We start from the raw sequence: 21,152 nt of genomic DNA on the forward strand, positions 1-21,152 counted from the left end.
CTTTTGCCAAAATTTGAAATCTGTCTATATTAGCATATCCTAGAGCATGGTCACTTTCTCTTTGTTCAGCTTTATCAGGTATTGGCCGTGTAGAATTTTTTCTTGCTTTTGTTCTAGGGCAATTCCATCATAACTGAAACAACACTTACAAGAATTTTTTAATACTAAAAATGTCCCGGCATCTTACTTAAGCTAACTGAAATGTAATGACCCATGAATACCTTAACTGCTGTGGGCCATTAATATTGCTACATATGAATCTAAACTCTATGTTTGAACTAGCTTGTCTTAGAGAGAATAAATACTTGTGTTACTGATGCAACAGAAAAAAGACATGATACTTAACTTGGTGGGACTTATGCTGGAAACCTTGTGCAGAGAATTTACATGTGTAAACAATTTTTATATCAAAAGAAATCTGAAGTGCTATGGATGTTATACATGCTTTCATATCCAACACTCTTGTTTAATACATGCTGTAATGCCTTTGATAAAATGTAACTGATGCAACATTTCCACTTAGAAATGTGTAACTGACACAACACTGTAACTCAAATGCCAATTAGTGTTCCACATTTTTATTTTAATCAATCAGGAACAAGAGGAATTGATCAAAAGGTAAAAAAACACTATGCATTCAAAATGTGTGCTGCACTTGAACACATAGTTCTAAATAACATTCCTTGAAGCTTATTGCAGCACATGCGTAATGTCTTACATAATTAAATCTAGACATTTTACATGCATTGCAGGTAACTGTGGGAGTCCCAAAATTCACTGATCATAATGTGACTGAAATTTCCATGAACAGTGCACAAGCAGGTACATGTAACTGAAAATATAAAGTACTGTGTATAAGAATAAAATCATCCATCACAGCATGTCATAATGGTTGCATTGGTTTAAAGTAATTATTTGTCAGGATTTTGTAGACTAAATTTATAATGTCAAAATGTAACTGAGGCAACAAATTCTAATAGACACAGTAAATTGTTTTTGCTGACAAGCAGGATGATCTTCCAAAAAATAACACTGCCAAACTGTAGTTTTATTCTAGTTCTTCCTAAAAATACATCTTTACAAGATAGAAAGTTAATCTTTTTGTAGGATGGACTGGATACCTACCTTTTGTCCTTGCAGTCAAATTGTCATCTTCTAGACTGCACTGGAGATGGCTGCCCTGGTCACATGACAATAGTCCTGCAAAAATTTTCTTTACCTTTTTGAATCCTATTGTCTTATGGGAACATAAGAATACATAAATCATAGTAGCACAGTATTATTATAATTTTTCAGTTTTTGTCTCCTTTTGCATGGAATTGCCCTCTATCAAAGCATTCTGTAACCCATTTTTTTTTTGCTTTAGATCATAGCCTTTCACCATTCCTATCGTTTCTCCTTTTTCTTCATAACTGCCATTCCAGCCTCTGTTTTATATTTGCAGGATTCTTTGAAGTCAGAAAACAGTTTTTTGTTTTTGCTCATGTTTTGTAGTTATATTATTTTTCCATGATTCTTTACTAGATATTTTTGTGCTATTGTTGTTCTTGCTGTTGTTGTCATTTTGTTTTATACAAGCTGTTCTAAGTCTCATCTGGAAACTTCAAGTAACAGCAAGTTAGGCATTTTGCCGAGGAAGTTATTTATGAGTAGCAATGATATATTTCAGGGAAAGTAGACCAAGTACTGAGAATTAAGATTTCATTAAATGGCTGTTGCAATATTTATGATATTAAAAGATTTTTAAATGATTCATATATTCTCAGGTTGATAGTAATTTTCTTATGATGTAGGCTGTAGCCATGAGAACAATTTTTTTGTAGTTCTGATACTTTTAAGTTTCCTGGTGTCTGATCAAAGTATTTCAGAATGCCATTTGATATTATCCTCAATGCTCCAATGACCACAGGTTGTTCTTAGATGCCATGGTTTAGAGACCTCTCTTTCAAGGTTTTTGTATTTACTTAACTCTTCAAACGTTTTCACAGAGGTGTTGCACTCCACTGGGATTAGCATATCAATGAGTGAATGTATTTTATCAGAGTGATTTTCTTCAGCACAATATCTGGTCTTATAGACCTGACTGGCATGATCAGTTTGAATACTAAAGTCTCAAAGAGCAGTGATGTGTATATTTTCTCCTACTTTGACAGGCATATTATTCCCACCAGTTCTTTTCATATGGGAGCCCAAACTGATGGCATATATTCCAGTGCAAATACTAAGTCTATCATGGTTAGCATACTCAGTTGAAGCTAACAGAGTGCAGCCAGAAACGAAGTTGGCATTTGTCTCCCAAAAGCAACAGGAAAGATATCAGCACCAATTTAAAGAATGTTATCTAGCTTGAGTTGCTATAATGAAGCCCTTTATTTCCGATTTACGTTCACATACAGCAGCTATTGATGGGTTATATTTGTATCAACATCAGGATCATTGGCACTTGCAGGGAATTTACCATATAATGCCTTACATTTCCATCTATTATGCAGCTCTTAGATTCCATTTCATTTGGTTTGTGCTTTTATTTGTTTTGCTGTCACAGTGGGTTTGTCTGTTTCATCTAGTAATATCTCAGTCTTGGTGATACTTAATATCCTGACGTAGAGTAATTTCTCAGTTCTTTCATGCTTGCAGACAAGTTCACGCATCCAGTCATTATTGTTTTTTTTAGATAGGTGTATAACCCTGTGGTTGCTATTTTTAGAGGCAGTAGCAGATGTATCAGCCTGTGCCCTCCATCCTGTCATAGGGTGTCTACATCTTCCTTTGAGTGATGCATGTGGTACATTGTGAGAAACATATTTTGGTATAAATCTTACTTATCTCATTGATGGACTATTTTATGATATTAAAGCTGTAATTTACAGCAGGTATAGCCAAAATATCAATCCTGTTTTTTGTATTAAGTTTGCTTCTTAGGATAGCCCTAACTCTCTGAAAGCATTTCTTCTATATTCTTTCTCATGTATATGTGGGTGCTTAATACCATTTCCCTCATACATACACCTAAATATTTGTAGTGTTCTTCAAGATCTAAATCCTTGACTTTAGTAGTCTTGTCTGGTTGTATGTTCAAGAGTTTTATTTTCATTTGGAAAAAGAATGTGTCTTTAGAAAATTCATCAAGGCCAAATTCTATTTCAAAATTGTCACTAAATTGTTTCATTATAGTTAAAAGCGGTTCCAGTCGTTGATCACCTTTTTGCAAAAATCCTTAGATCATCCATGTAAAAGGGGTGATTGGTTGATCTGTTGTAAATTCTGTATCTATGTCTTGCATCATTTAACAGCTTATAAAGAGGAAAGAGAGTCATACTAAAGAGAATTGCTGGCAGAGAATCACATTGGAAAATGCTGCAGTTTATTATCAATGTCACCAAATCATCATTATTATTATTATTATTATTATTGTTATTATTATTATCATCAAAGCAGCAAGCCGGCAGAATTGTTAGCCTGCCAGGAAAAATGTTTAGCAGCATTTCGTCCATTCTTACATTCTGAGTTCAAATTCTGTTGAGGTCAACTTTGACTTTCATCTTTTCATGGTTGGTAAATTAAGTACCAGTGAAACACTGGGATCGATGTAATCGACTAGTCCCCTCCCCCAAAGTTTCAGGCCTTATGCCTTTAGTAGAAAGGATTATTATTATTTTCAAAGCAGTGAGCTGGCAGAATCATTAGCACACCAGGCAAAATGCTTAGCAGTGTTTCATCCATCTTTACATTCTGTGTTCAAATTCCGCTGAGGTCGACTTTGCCTTTCATCCTTTTGGAGTTGATAAAATACCAGTACCAGTTGCATACTGGGGTTGATGTAATCAACTATCCCCCCATTCCAAAATTGTAGGCCTTGCACCTATAGTAAAAAGGATTATTATTATTATTATTATTATTATGGCAGTGAACTTGTTAAATCGTTAGCGCTGGGCAAATTGCTTAGGCCTGTTACTACTGTCACTTTTATCACGGGTATATTCAGGCTTAACCCTTCTGTAACCATATTTTCTCTATAAAAACACTCTACTAGTGTTTGAATTCATTTTCAAACTAATCAACAATTTTGAAGAATTTTGTCAAATAATGTTCTCAGTTATTAAAATGGCATAAAATTTTTACATAAATTTTTATAAAGTTAAATAAATAAAGCCGCACGAAGCAGCATTAAATAAAATACATTCATGAGAAGTTGTATTTAATATGTTTGTGTACATCCAGATGTGTGGAGGCGCAATGGCCCAGTGGTTAGGGCAGCGGACTCGCGGTCATTGGATCGCAGTTTCGATTCCTAGACCGAGCGTTGTGAGTGTTTATTGAGCGAAAACACCTAAAGCTCCATGAGGCTCCGGCAGGGAATGGTGGTGAACCCTGCTGTACTCATTCACCACAACTTTCTCTCACTCTTACTTCCTGTTTCTGTTGTGCCTGTAATTCAAAGGGTCAGCCTTGTCACACTGTGTCCCACTGAATATCCCCGAGAACTACGTTAAGGGTACACTTGTCTGTGGAGTGCTCAGCCACTTGCACGTTAATTTCATGAGCAGGCTGTTCCGTTGAACAGATCAACTGGAATCCTCAACGTCGTAAGTGACGGAGTGCCAACAACAACACATCCAGATGTGAGAAGACCTTTTGTTGAAGGAATTGTGTTGAGAGAAAATTCTTCTCTTAGATGACATATGAAAACATACAGGGGGAAGATCGAAGGGTAGATTTGGTGTTCATAGGTGTTGTGAAGGAATGCAAACACATGTATCCTATAAGCAAATAACTTCATTCATAGCCCAATGTTTTCACATATGTGATCTGGGAGAACTTCCTCCTACCACTGTTTCTGTTGTGTCGACGCCCCCAAGCAAAGAAGTAGGCTCAACCAAAACATATAAATAGAGGTAGTCTGACCGTGGTAGGTGTGGACTGATGGTTGACTGACGGTAGACTGACTGTTCAGTAGCTGTTGAGTAGCAGTCGCGTAGAGATCATCCGAAGGTGTGAGATAGCAGTAGCTTGAGACATAACAGTTTCTACAGCAAAAGGTTTTTTCACATCTGAGTGTATACTCAAACATGCTGAATGACTCTATACAAATATATTTTGTTCACTGGTGCTTCATGCCACTTTGTCTATTTAATTCTAAGCTTTACGAAGCTTTATCTACATCAGCAAATGTACTATTTTCTGTTCTAATAAGAACATCATTCATTTTGGCCTGTGAAAGGCAGATTTAGTGTTTGTAGTGGATGACATGAAAGTACATAGAACTGCATGCTTCCTACAATCTAATGATATCATTGATATCACAATCTAATGATATCATTGACAGCCCAATGTGTTTTCACATGTTGTCTAAGTGGTGAATTTTCTCCTGAGACTATAACTGCAGTGAAAATTTTATCATGCCAAAGTGTACTTCAACATGTTGAATACAACTTTATGCAAATATACTTTGTTACAGAATGCTTAAAAGTGGTGAGTTGGCAGAACCACTGGTGTTCTGGATGAAATACTTAACAGCATTTCTTCTGGTTTCATGTTCTACATTCAAATTCTGCCAAGGTGACTTTGCCCTTCATCCTTTCATGGTTAGTAACATAAATACCAATTGAGCACTAGGATCAATATAATAATGTGGACCTCCTTCCCTAAGGTTTCAAGCCTTGTGCCTACAGCAGAAAGAATTATAGAATGTTTACATTCTACAATATAGATGGTTTTATATCATTCACCTGGGAGCAGTCACAGGCAGGTTGGTATCAAAAGGATTAAGCTAATGTTGTAGAAGTATTTACTGTGTTGTTGGTGTTTAACCCTTTTGTTACTGTATTTATTTTGAGATGCTCTGTGTTTCTTTCAATTAATTTTAAATATAACAAATAATTTAGTAAAACAACTTAGTTATCATTAAGCTAGTGTTAGGTACATAAATTGTGACTAAGGTTTGGTGGAAGATTTTAATTCAAAACTTATGAAAACAAGACATTTGTACTATAGAGCCACGGGCAGTTTCATCTGGGTTGGTATTGAAAGGGTTAGAGGCCTAAGACAAACATGACTGAGTGGATTAATAATCAAAGGTGAGCAAATTGAGATAATCTCATTTTCACGCATTCAGAACTACAGTATCCAATGAGTACTTGCTTCTTTAAAAATTCTAAGATGTGATTTCGGAGACCTTTAGCTTCTTATTATATTAGGTTGAGTGCAAAGAGGGAGGTTACATCATTGATATTGAAAGTTATAAAGAAAAATGGCTTTCTGAATATATGTATGAAAAAGAAATACACACACACACACACACACACACACACACACATATATATATATATATATATATATATATATATATATATATATATATATATATATATATATATATATATATATATATATATATATATATATATATATATATATATATATATATATATATATATATATATATATATATATATATATATATATAAATAAAAGAGACATAAACACAAGCAGAGGAACAATTTTGATCTTTCACAAATCTTTACAGATAGAAACAACTCAAACATTGACAATAATTATAATTTCTTAATCTGCATTTAACTTTTCTTTTCCTTCTAAATGCAATAGTTAGATATTAATTGAAAAAAGAAAAGACAAGAAATTCAGTAAAATGTAATTTGCATTTATTATTATTATTATTATTATTATTATTATTATTATTATTACTTTTGCATTACACTCTACACCAATTATGGGTGAAGTGTAAAAAAAAGAGCAAGAACATGTTTAAAAGAACAAAATGAATGAAATTAATCAGAAAAAAAAAATAATAAAAGGCCTGTTTTTGAATGGTGGTATAATCAGAATATCTTGCAGAGAATATATAAACATATTTCATTGGTATTGATTTATTTTAACTGACTTGTACAAAATATATACATACATTAATATATACATATATATATATATATATATATATATATATATATATATATATATATATATACACATATGCAAGTATGTGTATGTCTTTATATATACATACATATATATATATACATGTGTCTATATATATATATATATATATATATATATATATATATATATATATATATATATATATATATATATATATACTTAGTTTTGATGGGATAAAAATTTTATAAACTTTCAAGAGAATAACATGAAATAATTCATTTTTGGAACAGTATATCTCGAAGCACACACATAAAGCTGTAAACAATAGCATGTACGTATCCTAAAGGGATTTTCAACCCAATTGTACATGCTCTGATATATATATGTGTATATATATATATATATATATATATACACACACACACACACATACAAGCATAAAATACACACACACAAACACACATGTAGATGTATATGTATGTATGTATATATGTATGTGAGAATATTGTTTATTTGTTCACTTAACATCAATTTTTTCCAATGCTTGCATGGGTTGACAGGTGACTTATTTGAAACAAGATCCAGTGGGTAGTTGCTCTTCCAGTCACCAACCTTTCCTCTGTTTCTCAAGTAAAAGACTTGGAAAAGCATAGTTGTTTGAAAGCATAGAATGCTTGGTTATCATAAATAGAATGTAAACATCACCATTTCACTCAAATGGCAACAGGTGAAACCATAGGTTTATCAGCAGTCATGCACACACACACACACATGTATAGTTTCCATCAACCAAATCCATTCTCAGTATTGGTTGATCTAAATTTGTTTGTAGTTGAAGAGGACAAAACCACACAGCTGAATTTCAAAGCATACTTCTTAACCATGAGACTATGCCTATGGATGCCCAATTCATGAATGTGTATGCAATGTGTATAAGTGTATGTATAGTGATTGACTTGAATTGATTATACACTCTCCCTTGTTTACTGCAGCTGTATTACAGTAGTGGCAGCGGTGGTGGTGGTAGTACAGTGTTGATGCTTCATACATTTCTTCATGTGTTTGTGTGTGTGTGTGCACTTAAATGTCATCAGCATTTTCATTATCATCTTAACAGCCACTTTTCCGTACTTCCATGGCTTGGACGGAATTTATTGGGGCGGATTTTCTAAGGATGGATGATTTTCCTGCTGCCAACCCTCACATGTTTCCAAGCAAGGTAACATTTCCCCATGACAAAATAGAATACTGGAAATGAAGAACACTGCCAGCATGATGGTGACATTTACATGAAGTCAAGGCAAGGAGACAGAAACACACATGGTGAACTTCTGTCCATTTTCATTTATCAAATCCACTGACAAGGCTATGGTGGGCCCACTCCAAGGTGCTATGCAGTAGGACTGAAACCAGAACTAATATATATATGTAGGTACATGGCTCAGTGGTTAGAGTATCAGGCTCACAATCATGTGGTGGCGAGTTTGATTCCTGGACCGAGCTGTGTTGTATTCTTGAGCAAGACACTTTATTTCCTGTTGTGCCTGTTCACTCAGGTGTAGAAATGAGTTGCAACATCACTGATGCCAAGCTATATTGGCCTTTCTCTTTCCCTTGGATAACATTGGTGGCAGGGAGAGGGAAGGCTAGTTTGCATGGGCCACTGCTGGTCTTCTGTAAACAACCTTGTCTGGACTTGTGCCTCAGAAGGTAACTTTCTAGGTGCAATCCCAGAGTCATTCATAACCAAAAGGGTTTTATATATATATATATATATATATATATATATATATATATACACACACGCACACACACATTTTTTTAATTAATAATCGGCAAAAGTTTTAGTGTGAGACAAGTGCCAAAAAGTTGTATGAGATGGCACTTATCAAACTATATATATATACCATGATTTTATGTCTGTTTTTCATACTGGTACAGTTTGAATGGCACAACAATCCAATAAGTTGGAAGACCATGTCTTGCTTTCATGTCTCAGTTTTTGCACAGTTTCTCTGTATATATAGATATATATACATGTATTCATAAATACCACAAAAGAAAATGGACAAATGTTTGTGAATACTAAATATTTACCTAGTAAAGGATGTTTCAGAATCAGAGATAGACAAGCTCAGATTTGCAAGATGTTCTGAAGAAGGAAAACAAGGAACCTGACAGATGTCACTACTAAACAAAGGTTTAGAGGGGTGTTCAGTGAAATTTTTTTATTCTTTTGCTTTTACTTGTTTCAGTCATTTGACTGCAGCCATGCTGGAGCACCACCTAAAAGGGGTTTTAGTCAAAGAAATCGATCTGAGGACTTATTCTTTGTAAGCCTAGTACTTATTCTATTGGTCTTCGTGGCAGAATTACTAAGTTATGAGGATGCAAGTACACTAGCATCAGTTGTTAAGCGATGAAGGTGGGGGGGGGGGGGGAATAGCACCCAGTATCCGCTGTAAAGTTGTTGCCATTAGGAAGGACATACAGTTGTAGAAACTATGTCGAAGCTGACATTAGAGACTGATGCAGCTCTGTGGCTTGATTGACCTTGTCAAACCATCGAAAATAGACATTAGATGAGGACAACGATATATGCTGAGTGATTAAGAAGTTCACAGAGTAATAATAAAGTCCTGGCCTTGATCTCATTGAGTAGCATCCTGGGCAAGTGCAATTATCAAAGCCTTGTGTTGTCCTAAGCCTTGTGAGTAATTTGGTAGATAGAAACTGTAAACAGAAGGCTAATGGATGGATTGTGCTTGTAATTCAGAGGTCCAGCTTCATTCATACTAACTTTACTTGAGAATCACATTGAGGGTGCAGGTGTTTGTGGAATACCCAGCCACTTCACCCACTTATTCAATAAGTAGCTTGTCCCAGTTGATTGAATAATAGAGCTCACATCATAAAATTCATGTGAGAGTCAATCAGCACCATATATATATATAATCATCATCATCATCATTGTTTAACATCTGCTTCCATGCTAGCATGGGTTGAACGGTTTGACTGAGGACTGGTGAGCCAGATGGCTGCACCAGGCTCCAATCTGATCTGGCAGAGTTTCTACAGCTGGATGCCCTTCCTAACGCCAACCACTCTGAGAGTGTAGTGGGTGGTTTTATGTGCCACAGGCATGAGGGCCAGTCAGGCGGTACTGGTGACAGCCATGCTCAAATGGTGTTTTTTATGTGCCACCTGCACAGGAGCCAGTCCAGTGGCATTGGCAATATATATATATATATATATATATATATGAACAGCAGTACTGACAATAGGAACATCACTACCACACCACCATTACTATCAACAACAACACTACAAACAAACGGGTGAGTAGCTACACGGTTGCTTGCCTTGCTAGGAAAAGCAGTCAAATCATCATTAAATTACACCCTTATATTTTATATATACATGTAAGTTGAGTAGAACAAAATATATACATATATATATTACCGTACTAAATTCTGGTGTCTCAACTTAAGTACCATATTCATCTGAATCTAAATTTTGCTGAACTTATATATATATATAAGTAGTAAAATGGGTGGCTTATTAGCAATTAGAACCTAAAGGCAAAATTAATAGAAGTCACAAAAGTGACAGAGGGTGCTGGCTAGCACCACTTATGCTAAAATAAGAGTTAAATTAACTCTCAAGCCACTGAAGCACTATGTTTAATGACTATGTTTATTCATTAAATATAGTGCTTTAGTGACTTGAGAGTTAATTTAACTCTTATTTTAGCATAAGCGGTGCTGGTCAGCACCCTCCATCACTTTTGTGACCTCTATTAATATATATATATATATATATATATATATATATATATATATTTGTACTTACTTCTATATTATTATTTTCATTTGGCAGAAAGTTATAGCAGAAAGTGACACAAAGGCTGAGAGTTATTTTTGTAACTTTCTCTCTATTAAAAAAAAAGTGTGTATGTATATGCATATTAATTAATAAAGTACACATTTAATAAGGTATCCATTTCAACCGATTTTAGGAATCAGTTTTGTACTCATTATTAGTAAGGTTGTTCAGATCAACTCAAATGAAACTATCTCGATTAATTTACCTATGCTATTGACAAATACACAAGTGCATGATTTTTCTGACTTATGGATTCATTTATATATATATATATATATATATATTTGTACTTACTTCTATATTATTATTTTCATTTGGCAGAAAGTTATAGCAGAAAGTGACACAAAGGCTGAGAGTTATTTTTGTAACTTTCTCTCTATTAAAAAAAAAGTGTGTATGTATATGCATATTAATTAATAAAGTACACATTTAATAAGGTATCCATTTCAACCGATTTTAGGAATCAGTTTTGTACTCATTATTAGTAAGGTTGTTCAGATCAACTCAAATGAAACTATCTCGATTAATTTACCTATGCTATTGACAAATACACAAGTGCATGATTTTTCTGACTTATGGATTCATTTATATATATATATATATATATATATATATATATATATATATATATATATATATATATATATATATATATATATATATATATATATATATATATATATATATATATATATATATATATATATATATATATATATATTCATATATGTATATTAACAGTGTGGTGAGCTGGGCCAGAATCATACCAGTCGCTAACATCTCTTTTATGATCAGACTACAAAGTGAAATTACTAATTCTACGCTCTTAAGCAATACAGTTGTTCTAATAATGCTTGGAGGCACATTGCCTTTGTTTTAATTGTTTTTGAAAATAATGAAACTTAGTAAAATAATTTTGTCATTATTAACCCTGGTGTTTGGAGCATAAACTGACATGAATTTTGAGGGAAGATTTTAATTTAGATCCCTTTAAAACAGCAAGATTATATTGCAGTACTAAGGTCAGTCTTGATATCAAAAGAGTTGAAATTAATCATTGCCATACCTATGTAAAATTTTCTGCTTGGATATTAAGTTCAGATGACTGGTAAAGTTTATTTGCCATGGTGATAGTAAGGAAATGAACGTGAGCATGTATACATTTCAGAGTTTATATTATGGATAATTGTATGTATGTAATAGTGTATCTCAGCTTTAGACTAGGTACAGCCTATCCCATGATGTAACATGAAACTAAAAGGGCATCTAGTCATAAAACTGCGCCTCAAAAATGAATTATGATGAAACTATCATGGGCCCTACATTAACAGGAAAAATGATTCTAAAATATAATTGTCTGTTTGATTTATTCTTACCCACCTCCTGCTTTGCCTCCAATCTTATGCTGTCTCTGTCACACATTCTTTCATCTCCTTACTATTTTAACCCTTTTGTTACCATATTTCTGTTGAGATGTTCTGTGTTTCTGTCAATTAATTTCAAATGTAACAAAGAATTTAGTAAAATAACTTAGTTATCATTAAACTAGTGTCAGGAATGTAAATTGTGACTAAGGTTTGGTGGAAGATTTTCATTCAGAACTTTTGGTAGCTAGACATTTATACTACAGAGCCAGAGGAAGTTTCAGCTAGGTTGATATCAAAAGGTTTAACCAGTCAATGTAACCAAACTATTTAGTTGTATTAAGTATTGTACTTCCTCTCGTCTCCAAAATATTGTAACCTGTTATCTTCTCTTTAATTGCTTTTTGTGGTTGGGTAAGAAATGTATCTAGGTTTCTGACTCTTCTCCTTCATTCAGCTTACATCCTTGGTTTCTCACCATTATCACTCTCACATCACCCCCACTTGCTTGGTGATCCTTAAGGCCACCAAAACAACAACTTCAGTTTTTGCCCTAATATTCTAACACTCAGATAAAGAGCCAATGAAGTGAAATGTGATGTTCTACAATTTTCATGGCAGACAAAGTTTATTAATCTTTTGAACTTTATATTAACTGATTTTATTACTTGATGCAGACCATTCTTAATTCCCATCAACTTCAAATTTTACCTTATTTTAATATTATCTTAATGAAGTGATATTTTTATGAAGCAATATTTTACTGTTTGAATTCAAAATCTTTTATACTGAGTCTATGGTTGATATTTTTTATAGCCTACCAAATCGATTATTAACATTTTTGGCAGCTAAGTGAACTGGTTGATAAAATTTTGGCAGCTCATGACAATATATCTAAATGAACATATATATATATGTGTGTGTGTGTGTGTGTGTGTGTACATATATATATATATATACACATACACACACATATTCTCTGCAATTACACTCTCTTCTATTCACTCTATTGGTCACATTGTCTGGAACGAAGAGAGGCAATGCAGAACAATGAAGACTCTTTTGTCTAGTTGGTGCTAAGATAATATGTACCCAGTACATTGTGAGAAGTGGTTGGTGACAGCAAGGGAGCTGAGCCATAGAAATCAAGCTAAATGTGAAATGCATGAGATGTGCTCCTCTGAATTATGTATGAGGGTAGTAACAGTTCTTAATAAGAACTGACTTGAACTGTAATGACTGATCCAACCCATACAGCATTGAATGTATACACTGGGTTCTTCAAAGAGAAGAATGAACCAATTTCATTAAGCAATATTTTAATTAGGAAAAGCAATAGAAAACTCCAGCTAAGTCACAAGTATTTACTCGCAATCAACTTTTATTTCCTGTCTTACAAGTATTCAATGTGACCACCACCTGCAGCACGGGCAACATCAATCCAATAAGAGAATTCCTCCCAGATGCATATCGACATATCACAATCCACTGATCGAGATCCTCAGACTTCACCGTGTGTGATTTTTTTTTTTTTTTTTTGTGGGGATATGTAAAAGTTCACATTTATGTTCCACCACTACCCATTAATCTTGATGACCTTGAACATCAAATAACAACAGCGATCAACTCAGTGGATCGTGATATGCCGATACGTGTTTGGGAGGAATTCTCTTATCGCATTGATGTTGACCGTGCTGCTGGTGGTGGCCACATTGAACACTTGTAAGACAGGAAATAGAAGTTGATTGTAAGTAAATACTTGTGACTTAGCTGGAGTTTTCTATTGCTTTTCCTTACTAAAATATTGTGTAATGAAATCAGTTCATTCTTTTTGAATAACCCTGTATATATAACGTTGGTGTGTGTATGTGCATGTGTGTATATATATATCAAAGCTATTTGCTTTCTCTAACAGGAATTTAAAGTAGAATTGCCAGTGAGTTATAGTGATATTTTTGGTGGTTTGAGATCTACGCCTTGCTTTATGTGGGCACAGTGTCACTGTGGCAGAAAGAGTGCTCAGCAGAAATGTGAAATGCGCAAGCATATAAAGAAACTGCAATCAGTTTATCACAGTTATCTATAATGAAATAGAATTCAGTACTATAAGGTAGGTAGGTATATCTCATATACTGTTTCTTTAGAACTTAACCAGATGTTTCAACTCTTATATTTATGGAGATGTCTGACTGGATGTAATTACACACACACACACAAATAGATAGATAGTTTGAAAGATAGATAGATAGAAATTAGAGGGGCAGGGTTTATTTTACCAGAAAGAAAAAGATGGAAGAAGAAAAGAAAGGCAAGTGAGTAAATGGTGGGAAAAAAGAAGAGAGCAAGGACGATGGTATGGAAGAGGAAGGGGTGAAAGCAAAAGCAAAGGAGACTTGGGACTAAACAAGGGACAAGGCAAATAACTGGCTTTAAGATTCCAAATTTGTGCCACAACAAAGGTGATTTTCTTTCTGCTTTTCTCCTCTTCTCTCAACTCCTTCTCTAAGACGTATCTTTTAACCTTTACTTATTTCAGTCACTGGTCTGTGGCCATGTTTTGCAGGGTTTTAGGCAAATGAATCAACCTCAGTACTCGTTTTTTAATGACTGGTACTTATTTCATTGGTCTTTTTTGCTGAAATGCTAACTTACAGGGATATACATAAAAAATAAATGACACTGGTTGCCAAGTGGTGGTGGGGGGACAACGATATAAACACAGTTTCCATCAACCAAAACCACTCGCAAAGCTTTGGTTGGCCCAGGGCTATAGAGGAAAACCTTTCCCAATATGCCATGCAGAGAGACTGAATCCAAATCCAGAACTGTGTGGTTGGAAAGCAAACTTCTTACCACATAGCCATGCCTGTGTCTTTTATATATATTTCTTTCTTTATTCCTGAGCGTTAAACTAATACATCCTTTTGTTGTTTACACCACCTGTCCTCGTCTGTTGTTTTTTTCGTAAATTCTTCCATATATATATATATATATATAAAGGTAAGATCCAAAAAACAACTTCCAGGAACAATAGTGGTGCAGAGGTTGTGAATTTTTCCCGCATTGAAGTACGATAAGCTGAAATTCCCTAATTCTGTGTGTATATATATATATATATATACACACAGACTCCAGTACACAACTGGTACTTAATTTATCGACTCCAAAATTGATGACAGGCAAAGTTGACCTCAGCAGAATTTGAACTCAGAATGTAAAGACAGGCAAAATGCCACTAAACATTTTGCCCAGCATGCTAACAACTCTGCCACCTTGAATGAATATATATATATATATATTGCAAAGAAATAAGGATAAGATTCACAAGCAAGTACAATTGGTCTTCACTGAAGAAATGAGAGTTGACACATCTGGCTAAGTTGTAAAGAGGCAATAAATTGATTATATCAGCTCTGTTTGGAATACTATGTTTTTTTTTTATTGTGAATTACTATGATTAAATCATCAGGATTTGGTTCCTGTATTTAGTAGTTCCTTTCTGTTAAGCGCTCTTTTAAACATACTGACATCATGAACAATTTGAGTAACTTAAAATACCATCATACTGAATAGAAAATTCTACCTTATGAGTGTGTGTGCATGTGTGTGTATATATATATATATACACACACATACGCATACATTTAAGTACACAAATATATATATATATATATATATATATATATATATATGAAATATCTGAAGCAAATGACTACAATAATTGGTTTTCCTGCCAAAAAAAATAAACGGGAATTCTTTTTTTTTTTTTTTTTCTCTGGGAGAATCCAGAAGCAGTTTAATTTCTACATTCTTAGACAACAGTTTAAATATTGTATAAACATTGTTTCGGAATTTATGAAAAAGAAAAAGAAAAAATTTAATTTGGAGAAAGGGGGGGGGGGGGCAAAATTATGAGAAAATAATGATGAATAACGATCACACTTAACAACAGGGAATTCTGGAAAATTTCATGTTAATCTTGTTCTGTGCAGTAAGGAACATGTATGCATATATGTTATTTGAATAATATTTTATAGCAGATGACCTAACATTTCCTCACAGAATCCTGTTAAATTCTGTTATCCTCACTGCTCCACTGCTACACACAGTTCGTTAGTTATTCAATGAATATCTATTTCTTATTGGCAAGAAGCTGTTGTGAATAGGATCCATCACTGCATAGAACATTGAGCAGAATTAAGAAACAAGGCAACAGCTTATATAGATGGCTTCACAAACACTGGCTTGGATGAATTTTACAGATAGGTTTTCTTTGGTGATTGAGTAAGTGAAACAGTTCCACTGTGCTGCCTTTTTGTTTATAACAGATTGTTAAAATCTGCAGTTACCAGCAAAATCTCATGCTTCTCCTTGACAAAGGTAATCAATATGGTCTCTTATTGGCCGGACTTGTAACGCAGGTAGTAGGTCTCATGGCTGAAAGAGAAAAGAAAGAAATACTTAAAATATTGTTTTCTCTTCAATAACAGTGATAATTGGTTTCAAAATTTGGCACAAGGCCAGCAATTTTGGGGGAAGTGGTTAAGTCAAGTACATCAACTCCAGTGCACAACTGGTACCTATTTTATCAACCCAGAAAGGATAAAAGGCAAAGTCAACTTCGGCAGAATTTGAACAGTGTGATAATGATTCTGTCACCTCACCACCTTAATGATAATGATAATTAAAAGAAGCAATTATTTTGTAATGATAACTGGTTCTAATATAGTACAACAAATGCAGTGAGCTGGCAGAACTGTTACTGCATTAGACAAAATGTTTGGTCAAAATTTCTTCTGGTTTTATATTCTGAGTTCAAATGTTGTCACGGTTGACTGTCTTTTATTCTTTTGGGGTTGATAAAATAAGTTCCAGCTGAGCACTGGGATTAATATAAGTGACTAACCTCTTTGCACAAAGTTTCAGGCCATGTGCCTAGAGTAGAAATAAAATAAAGTAAAAAAAAAAAAAAAAAAAAAAAGGTGCTAGGCTAAAAATTTGTAGGAAGAGGTTAGTCAATTATATTAAAGATGGAAACACAAAATTAAGTCACCAAAACTGTTTTAAGTTCTGAGAGATCAAATCTATTATATCCAAATGTCTATTAAATTGAAATATAGTATAATGGGGCTACACTGTATCATGATTATTATTATCAATTCCACTGAGGTCAACTTTGCCTTTTCTTCTTTCAGAGTCGATGAAATAAGTAACTAGTTCCCTTGCCCAAGATTTCAGGCCTTGTGCCTATAGTAGAAAGGATTATCATTATTATTATTTTGGGGGTCAATAAAATCAGTACCAGTTGAACTCTGGGGTTGGAGTTATTGGTTTAGCACCTCCCCACAAAATTTTGGGCCTTGTGCCTATAATAGAAAGAATTATTATTATTATGATTCATTATTATTATTATTGCCTTTGCACAGCTTCTAACGCAGAGATGTACTACGGTGACAGCTGTTCACTACCAGTGAACTAAGGTGACACCTCTTATTTTTTGAGCACAGAGAGCTGGAACAAATAATTCAAGGTACTTCATCTGAAGTTTTGATAGCCCAGAAAATTTCAAAAGAAGGAGCAGCTACAAAGGCCAATCAAAGAACTCCATAGATCTTGGATTATTCTAACTACTAAGGGTAAGTGGTTTCCCCTCCCAGCTTTATTCATGAGTCTTGTAGACTCATTTTATCAGGGCATGTTCAGCTATCCTTCATTTCAACAAATTTACTGGAGGGCAAGGTGCCACACAGTGGGATTGAACTCAGGATCATGCGGTTAGGAAGCAAGCTTATTACCACATACCTAAGCTTATGTCTATATACAGAAATAATAATAATGTTCCAATATAAGACAAAGCTAAAAATTTAGGCAGTGGGATTAGCTGATTAAACTGACTGCCCTAAACTTGACTTGTATTTTATTTTATCATTTCCCAAAGGATGTAGGCATTAGTGAACTTTGAACTCAAAAACAAAGTGACAGATTCTAGTCTATCATCTACTGAAGGAGGAAGAAAAAGAAAATGAAGTAAAGGAAGAAGATACAGAAACAGAAGGGTAATAGACACATTAATAAATCATGATATATTAAAGTCATGCAACAACAAACAATAAAAAAGATACAAACCAAAAAAAAAAACCCTCCGAAACCCAAGGCCAGGAAATAACTATAAACAATTTCTAAATACAGATAAAATAATGCAATTAAAAAGATATGTCATTGTAATCTAGCTTCAAGTCTTTACCTTGTTTACTACATCAGTTTTGTTCACAGTTTTAGATTTCACCATGTTTCATTAACACAATGACAACCATACATGCGAGTTAAATATCAGAAGATTCAGCAAAGATTTCGTTAATTCTTTTTTAACATTTATCTTTTATGCTGCCTGTTTGCTGCATCCTACCTCCCATTCTTCTTGCGATTTTTCAATTAACAGAAAGAACATGTGCATATTTGATTAACGAGATGCAAAAGCAAGCCATACTTTCATTTTTCTACTATCTATTAGAAATGGCATGTTGGCCTTTGTTTAAGCACCAAAACTACTGGAACAGATTGAATTATTATTCTTCTTTTTTTTTTTTTTTCATATCAAACCTGAATGCTTCTTTAGAAGATTATTATTACTATTATTGTTGTTGTTGTTGTTGTTGTTATTATTATTTAAAGCAGTGAGCTGGCAGAATTGTTAGCATGCTGGGCAAAATGCTTAGCAGTATTTTGTCTGTCTTCACGTTCTGAGTTCAAATTCTGCTGAGGTCGATTTTGCCTTTCATTTTTTTGGGGTCAATGACCATAAGTATCAGTCAAGCACCGGGGTCGATGTAATCAACTTATCCCCACCCCCGCAAATTTCAGGACTTGTGCCTATTAGTGAGCTGGCAAAATCATTAGCACAGTGGGCAAAATGTTAAGCGGCATTTTGTCTGTCTTCACATTCTAAGTTCAAATTCTACCAAGGTCGACTTTGCCTTTCATCCCTTCAGGGTTGCTAAAATAAGTGCCAGTTGAACACTGGGGTCGATGTACCTGTCCCCTAAAATTGCTGGCCTTCTGCCAAAATTTGAAACCATTATTGTTATTATTGTTATCATAACTATTATTATTATGATAATTATTATTGTTTGTTTTTTTTTTTTTTTTGCAGCATCTTGTTTCTAGATTCTTAACACCTGTACTGCTATATTCTGTTTCCTCTTGACATGCTAAAATAACCAATACATCACATGCAAAACTTCAGAAAAGGAACAATACATTCTATCACTTTTGTTTTCATTCACACACTTACAAAATTGAATGAACTCACACACACATTCACGCATCTGCCATCCATCACACAAATTCAAACTCATACAGACCACTGAAAACTCAAATCCATCAACAACAAACTGCACTTCTTTTAATCCGTAAATTGAAGCCCCTCACATGCCTTTCTGCTTCCTCTTTAATATTGAGATATTTAGAAACAAAATTTATCATGAAAATATTTTTTCGAAATGTACAATATTTTTAAAAGAGGAAAGGATGGGATAGCATAAACTTAATTTACATTGAAGAAAAGAAATGCAACTCCTAATCATGGAGTAAAGAGAAAGAATTGATAAAAAAAAAAAACACTAACGAATACTGTTTCTAAATACATCAAAGTTAAGGAGTGGGATATTAGTTGCACTAAACAAAATTTTCAGATCACTCAATTGTAACTATTTCAATCTCACTAATGCTGCCACTCCAAAATTATTTTGATGCCTCAGATTATTTCTAAATTCTTGAAAAGTATTGACTGCACCTAATTTTGGGGTTTGGGGTAGAAGAAATCTGGAATCTATGGGATGAAAAAAACATTGACACTTGAAAGAAAATCTTGAGAAATCAATAACATAGCTCATTGCTAATCAACACACTAAGACGAAAAAAAAAATTTGAAAAATAAATAAAAAATATATAAAGTAAAATGATGGGGCCAATATGTCATGGTACTGATCTGAACCTTTGATAATGGATTCACTGTGTATTAAGATGAGGTTTAATATATATGATAATTCACCGTTTCTAGTTGAAAACAGGTTCAATATGTTGCCCCTGGATGGTCTAAACTTTACCCTTTTGATACCAACTCACTTGATACCACTCTTGTGCAATGATATAAACTACTTTTTTTTAAATGGTCTAAAATTAATACCTTCTATAAGAACTTAATATTGAATTATGTTTGAAACATGAGATTAAAAACGGTTTCAAATTTTGGCACAAGGCCAGCAAGTTCAGGGGTGGGGTAAGTGATTGCATTTACCCTAGTGTTTAACTGGTACCTATTTTATCAACCCCAAAAGGAGGAAAGGCAAAGTTGACTGTGGTGGAATTTGAACTGAGAATGCAAAGATTTAAGGCGGTGCTCTAGCATGGCTGCAGTCAAATGACTGAAACATGTAAAAGAATTAAAAACAGATGAAATGCTGCCAAGCGGTGTATTGATGATTCTGCCAGCTCGTTGCCTTAAACATGAAATTAATAACGGCAGTTAGTTTATGAAATACATAATTATCTAAAAAATTAATTGAAATAAAAGTTGTATATTTTTTCTTAGATATTTCATACAATGCCAGTGTCATATAACTAGCACATAAAAAGCACCCTTGAACACTGGGCGATATGCTGTGCTTGAGAAGACCTGTCAATCTAAGTGAAATCATAATCATGGCTGATGCCAGTGTCATGGAACTGGCACCTGTGCTGGTGGCACATAAAAAGCACTGTTCAAGCATTGGATCTCATGGAGAGAGTGACAAGTGATTGAGACCTTTAGCAATATACCGTGCTTGAGAAGACCTGTCAAGCCAAGTGAGATTGTAGTCATGGCTGATGCTGGTGCTGCGTGATTGGCACCCATGCCAGTGGCATGTAAAAAGCACCCATTACACTCTTGCAGTGGTTGGTGTTAGGAAGGGCATCCAGCCATAGAAACCATGCCAAATTAGGTGGGAACCACTCCAAAAGTGTAGT

General features: G+C 34.1%; 1 protein-coding gene and 1 long non-coding RNA gene across 3 annotated transcripts in view; one reads left to right on the forward strand and one right to left on the reverse strand.

The window, feature by feature from the left end:
* The window catches only part of LOC128247105 (uncharacterized), a 115,266-nt gene extending 97,561 nt beyond the window's left edge, over positions 1 to 17,705 (forward strand). The window contains exon 4 of the long non-coding RNA XR_016238926.1: positions 17,573 to 17,705. This is a non-coding gene — a long non-coding RNA (uncharacterized LOC128247105). The remainder of the gene's footprint in view (positions 1 to 17,572) is intronic.
* The window catches only part of LOC106873657 (katanin-interacting protein), a 509,583-nt gene continuing 504,377 nt past the window's right edge, over positions 15,947 to 21,152 (reverse strand). For both annotated transcript variants that reach the window (XM_089344962.1, XM_089344970.1), the window contains exon 37: positions 15,947 to 16,583. In XM_089344962.1, coding sequence (XP_089201088.1) covers positions 16,531 to 16,583 — 53 coding nt within the window. In that variant the 3' untranslated portion in view covers positions 15,947 to 16,530. The remainder of the gene's footprint in view (positions 16,584 to 21,152) is intronic.

This window comes from Octopus bimaculoides, chromosome 2 (assembly GCF_046866305.1).
Source record: "Octopus bimaculoides isolate indiv1 chromosome 2, ASM4686630v1, whole genome shotgun sequence".
Lineage (NCBI taxonomy): Eukaryota > Metazoa > Mollusca > Cephalopoda > Octopoda > Octopodidae > Octopus > Octopus bimaculoides.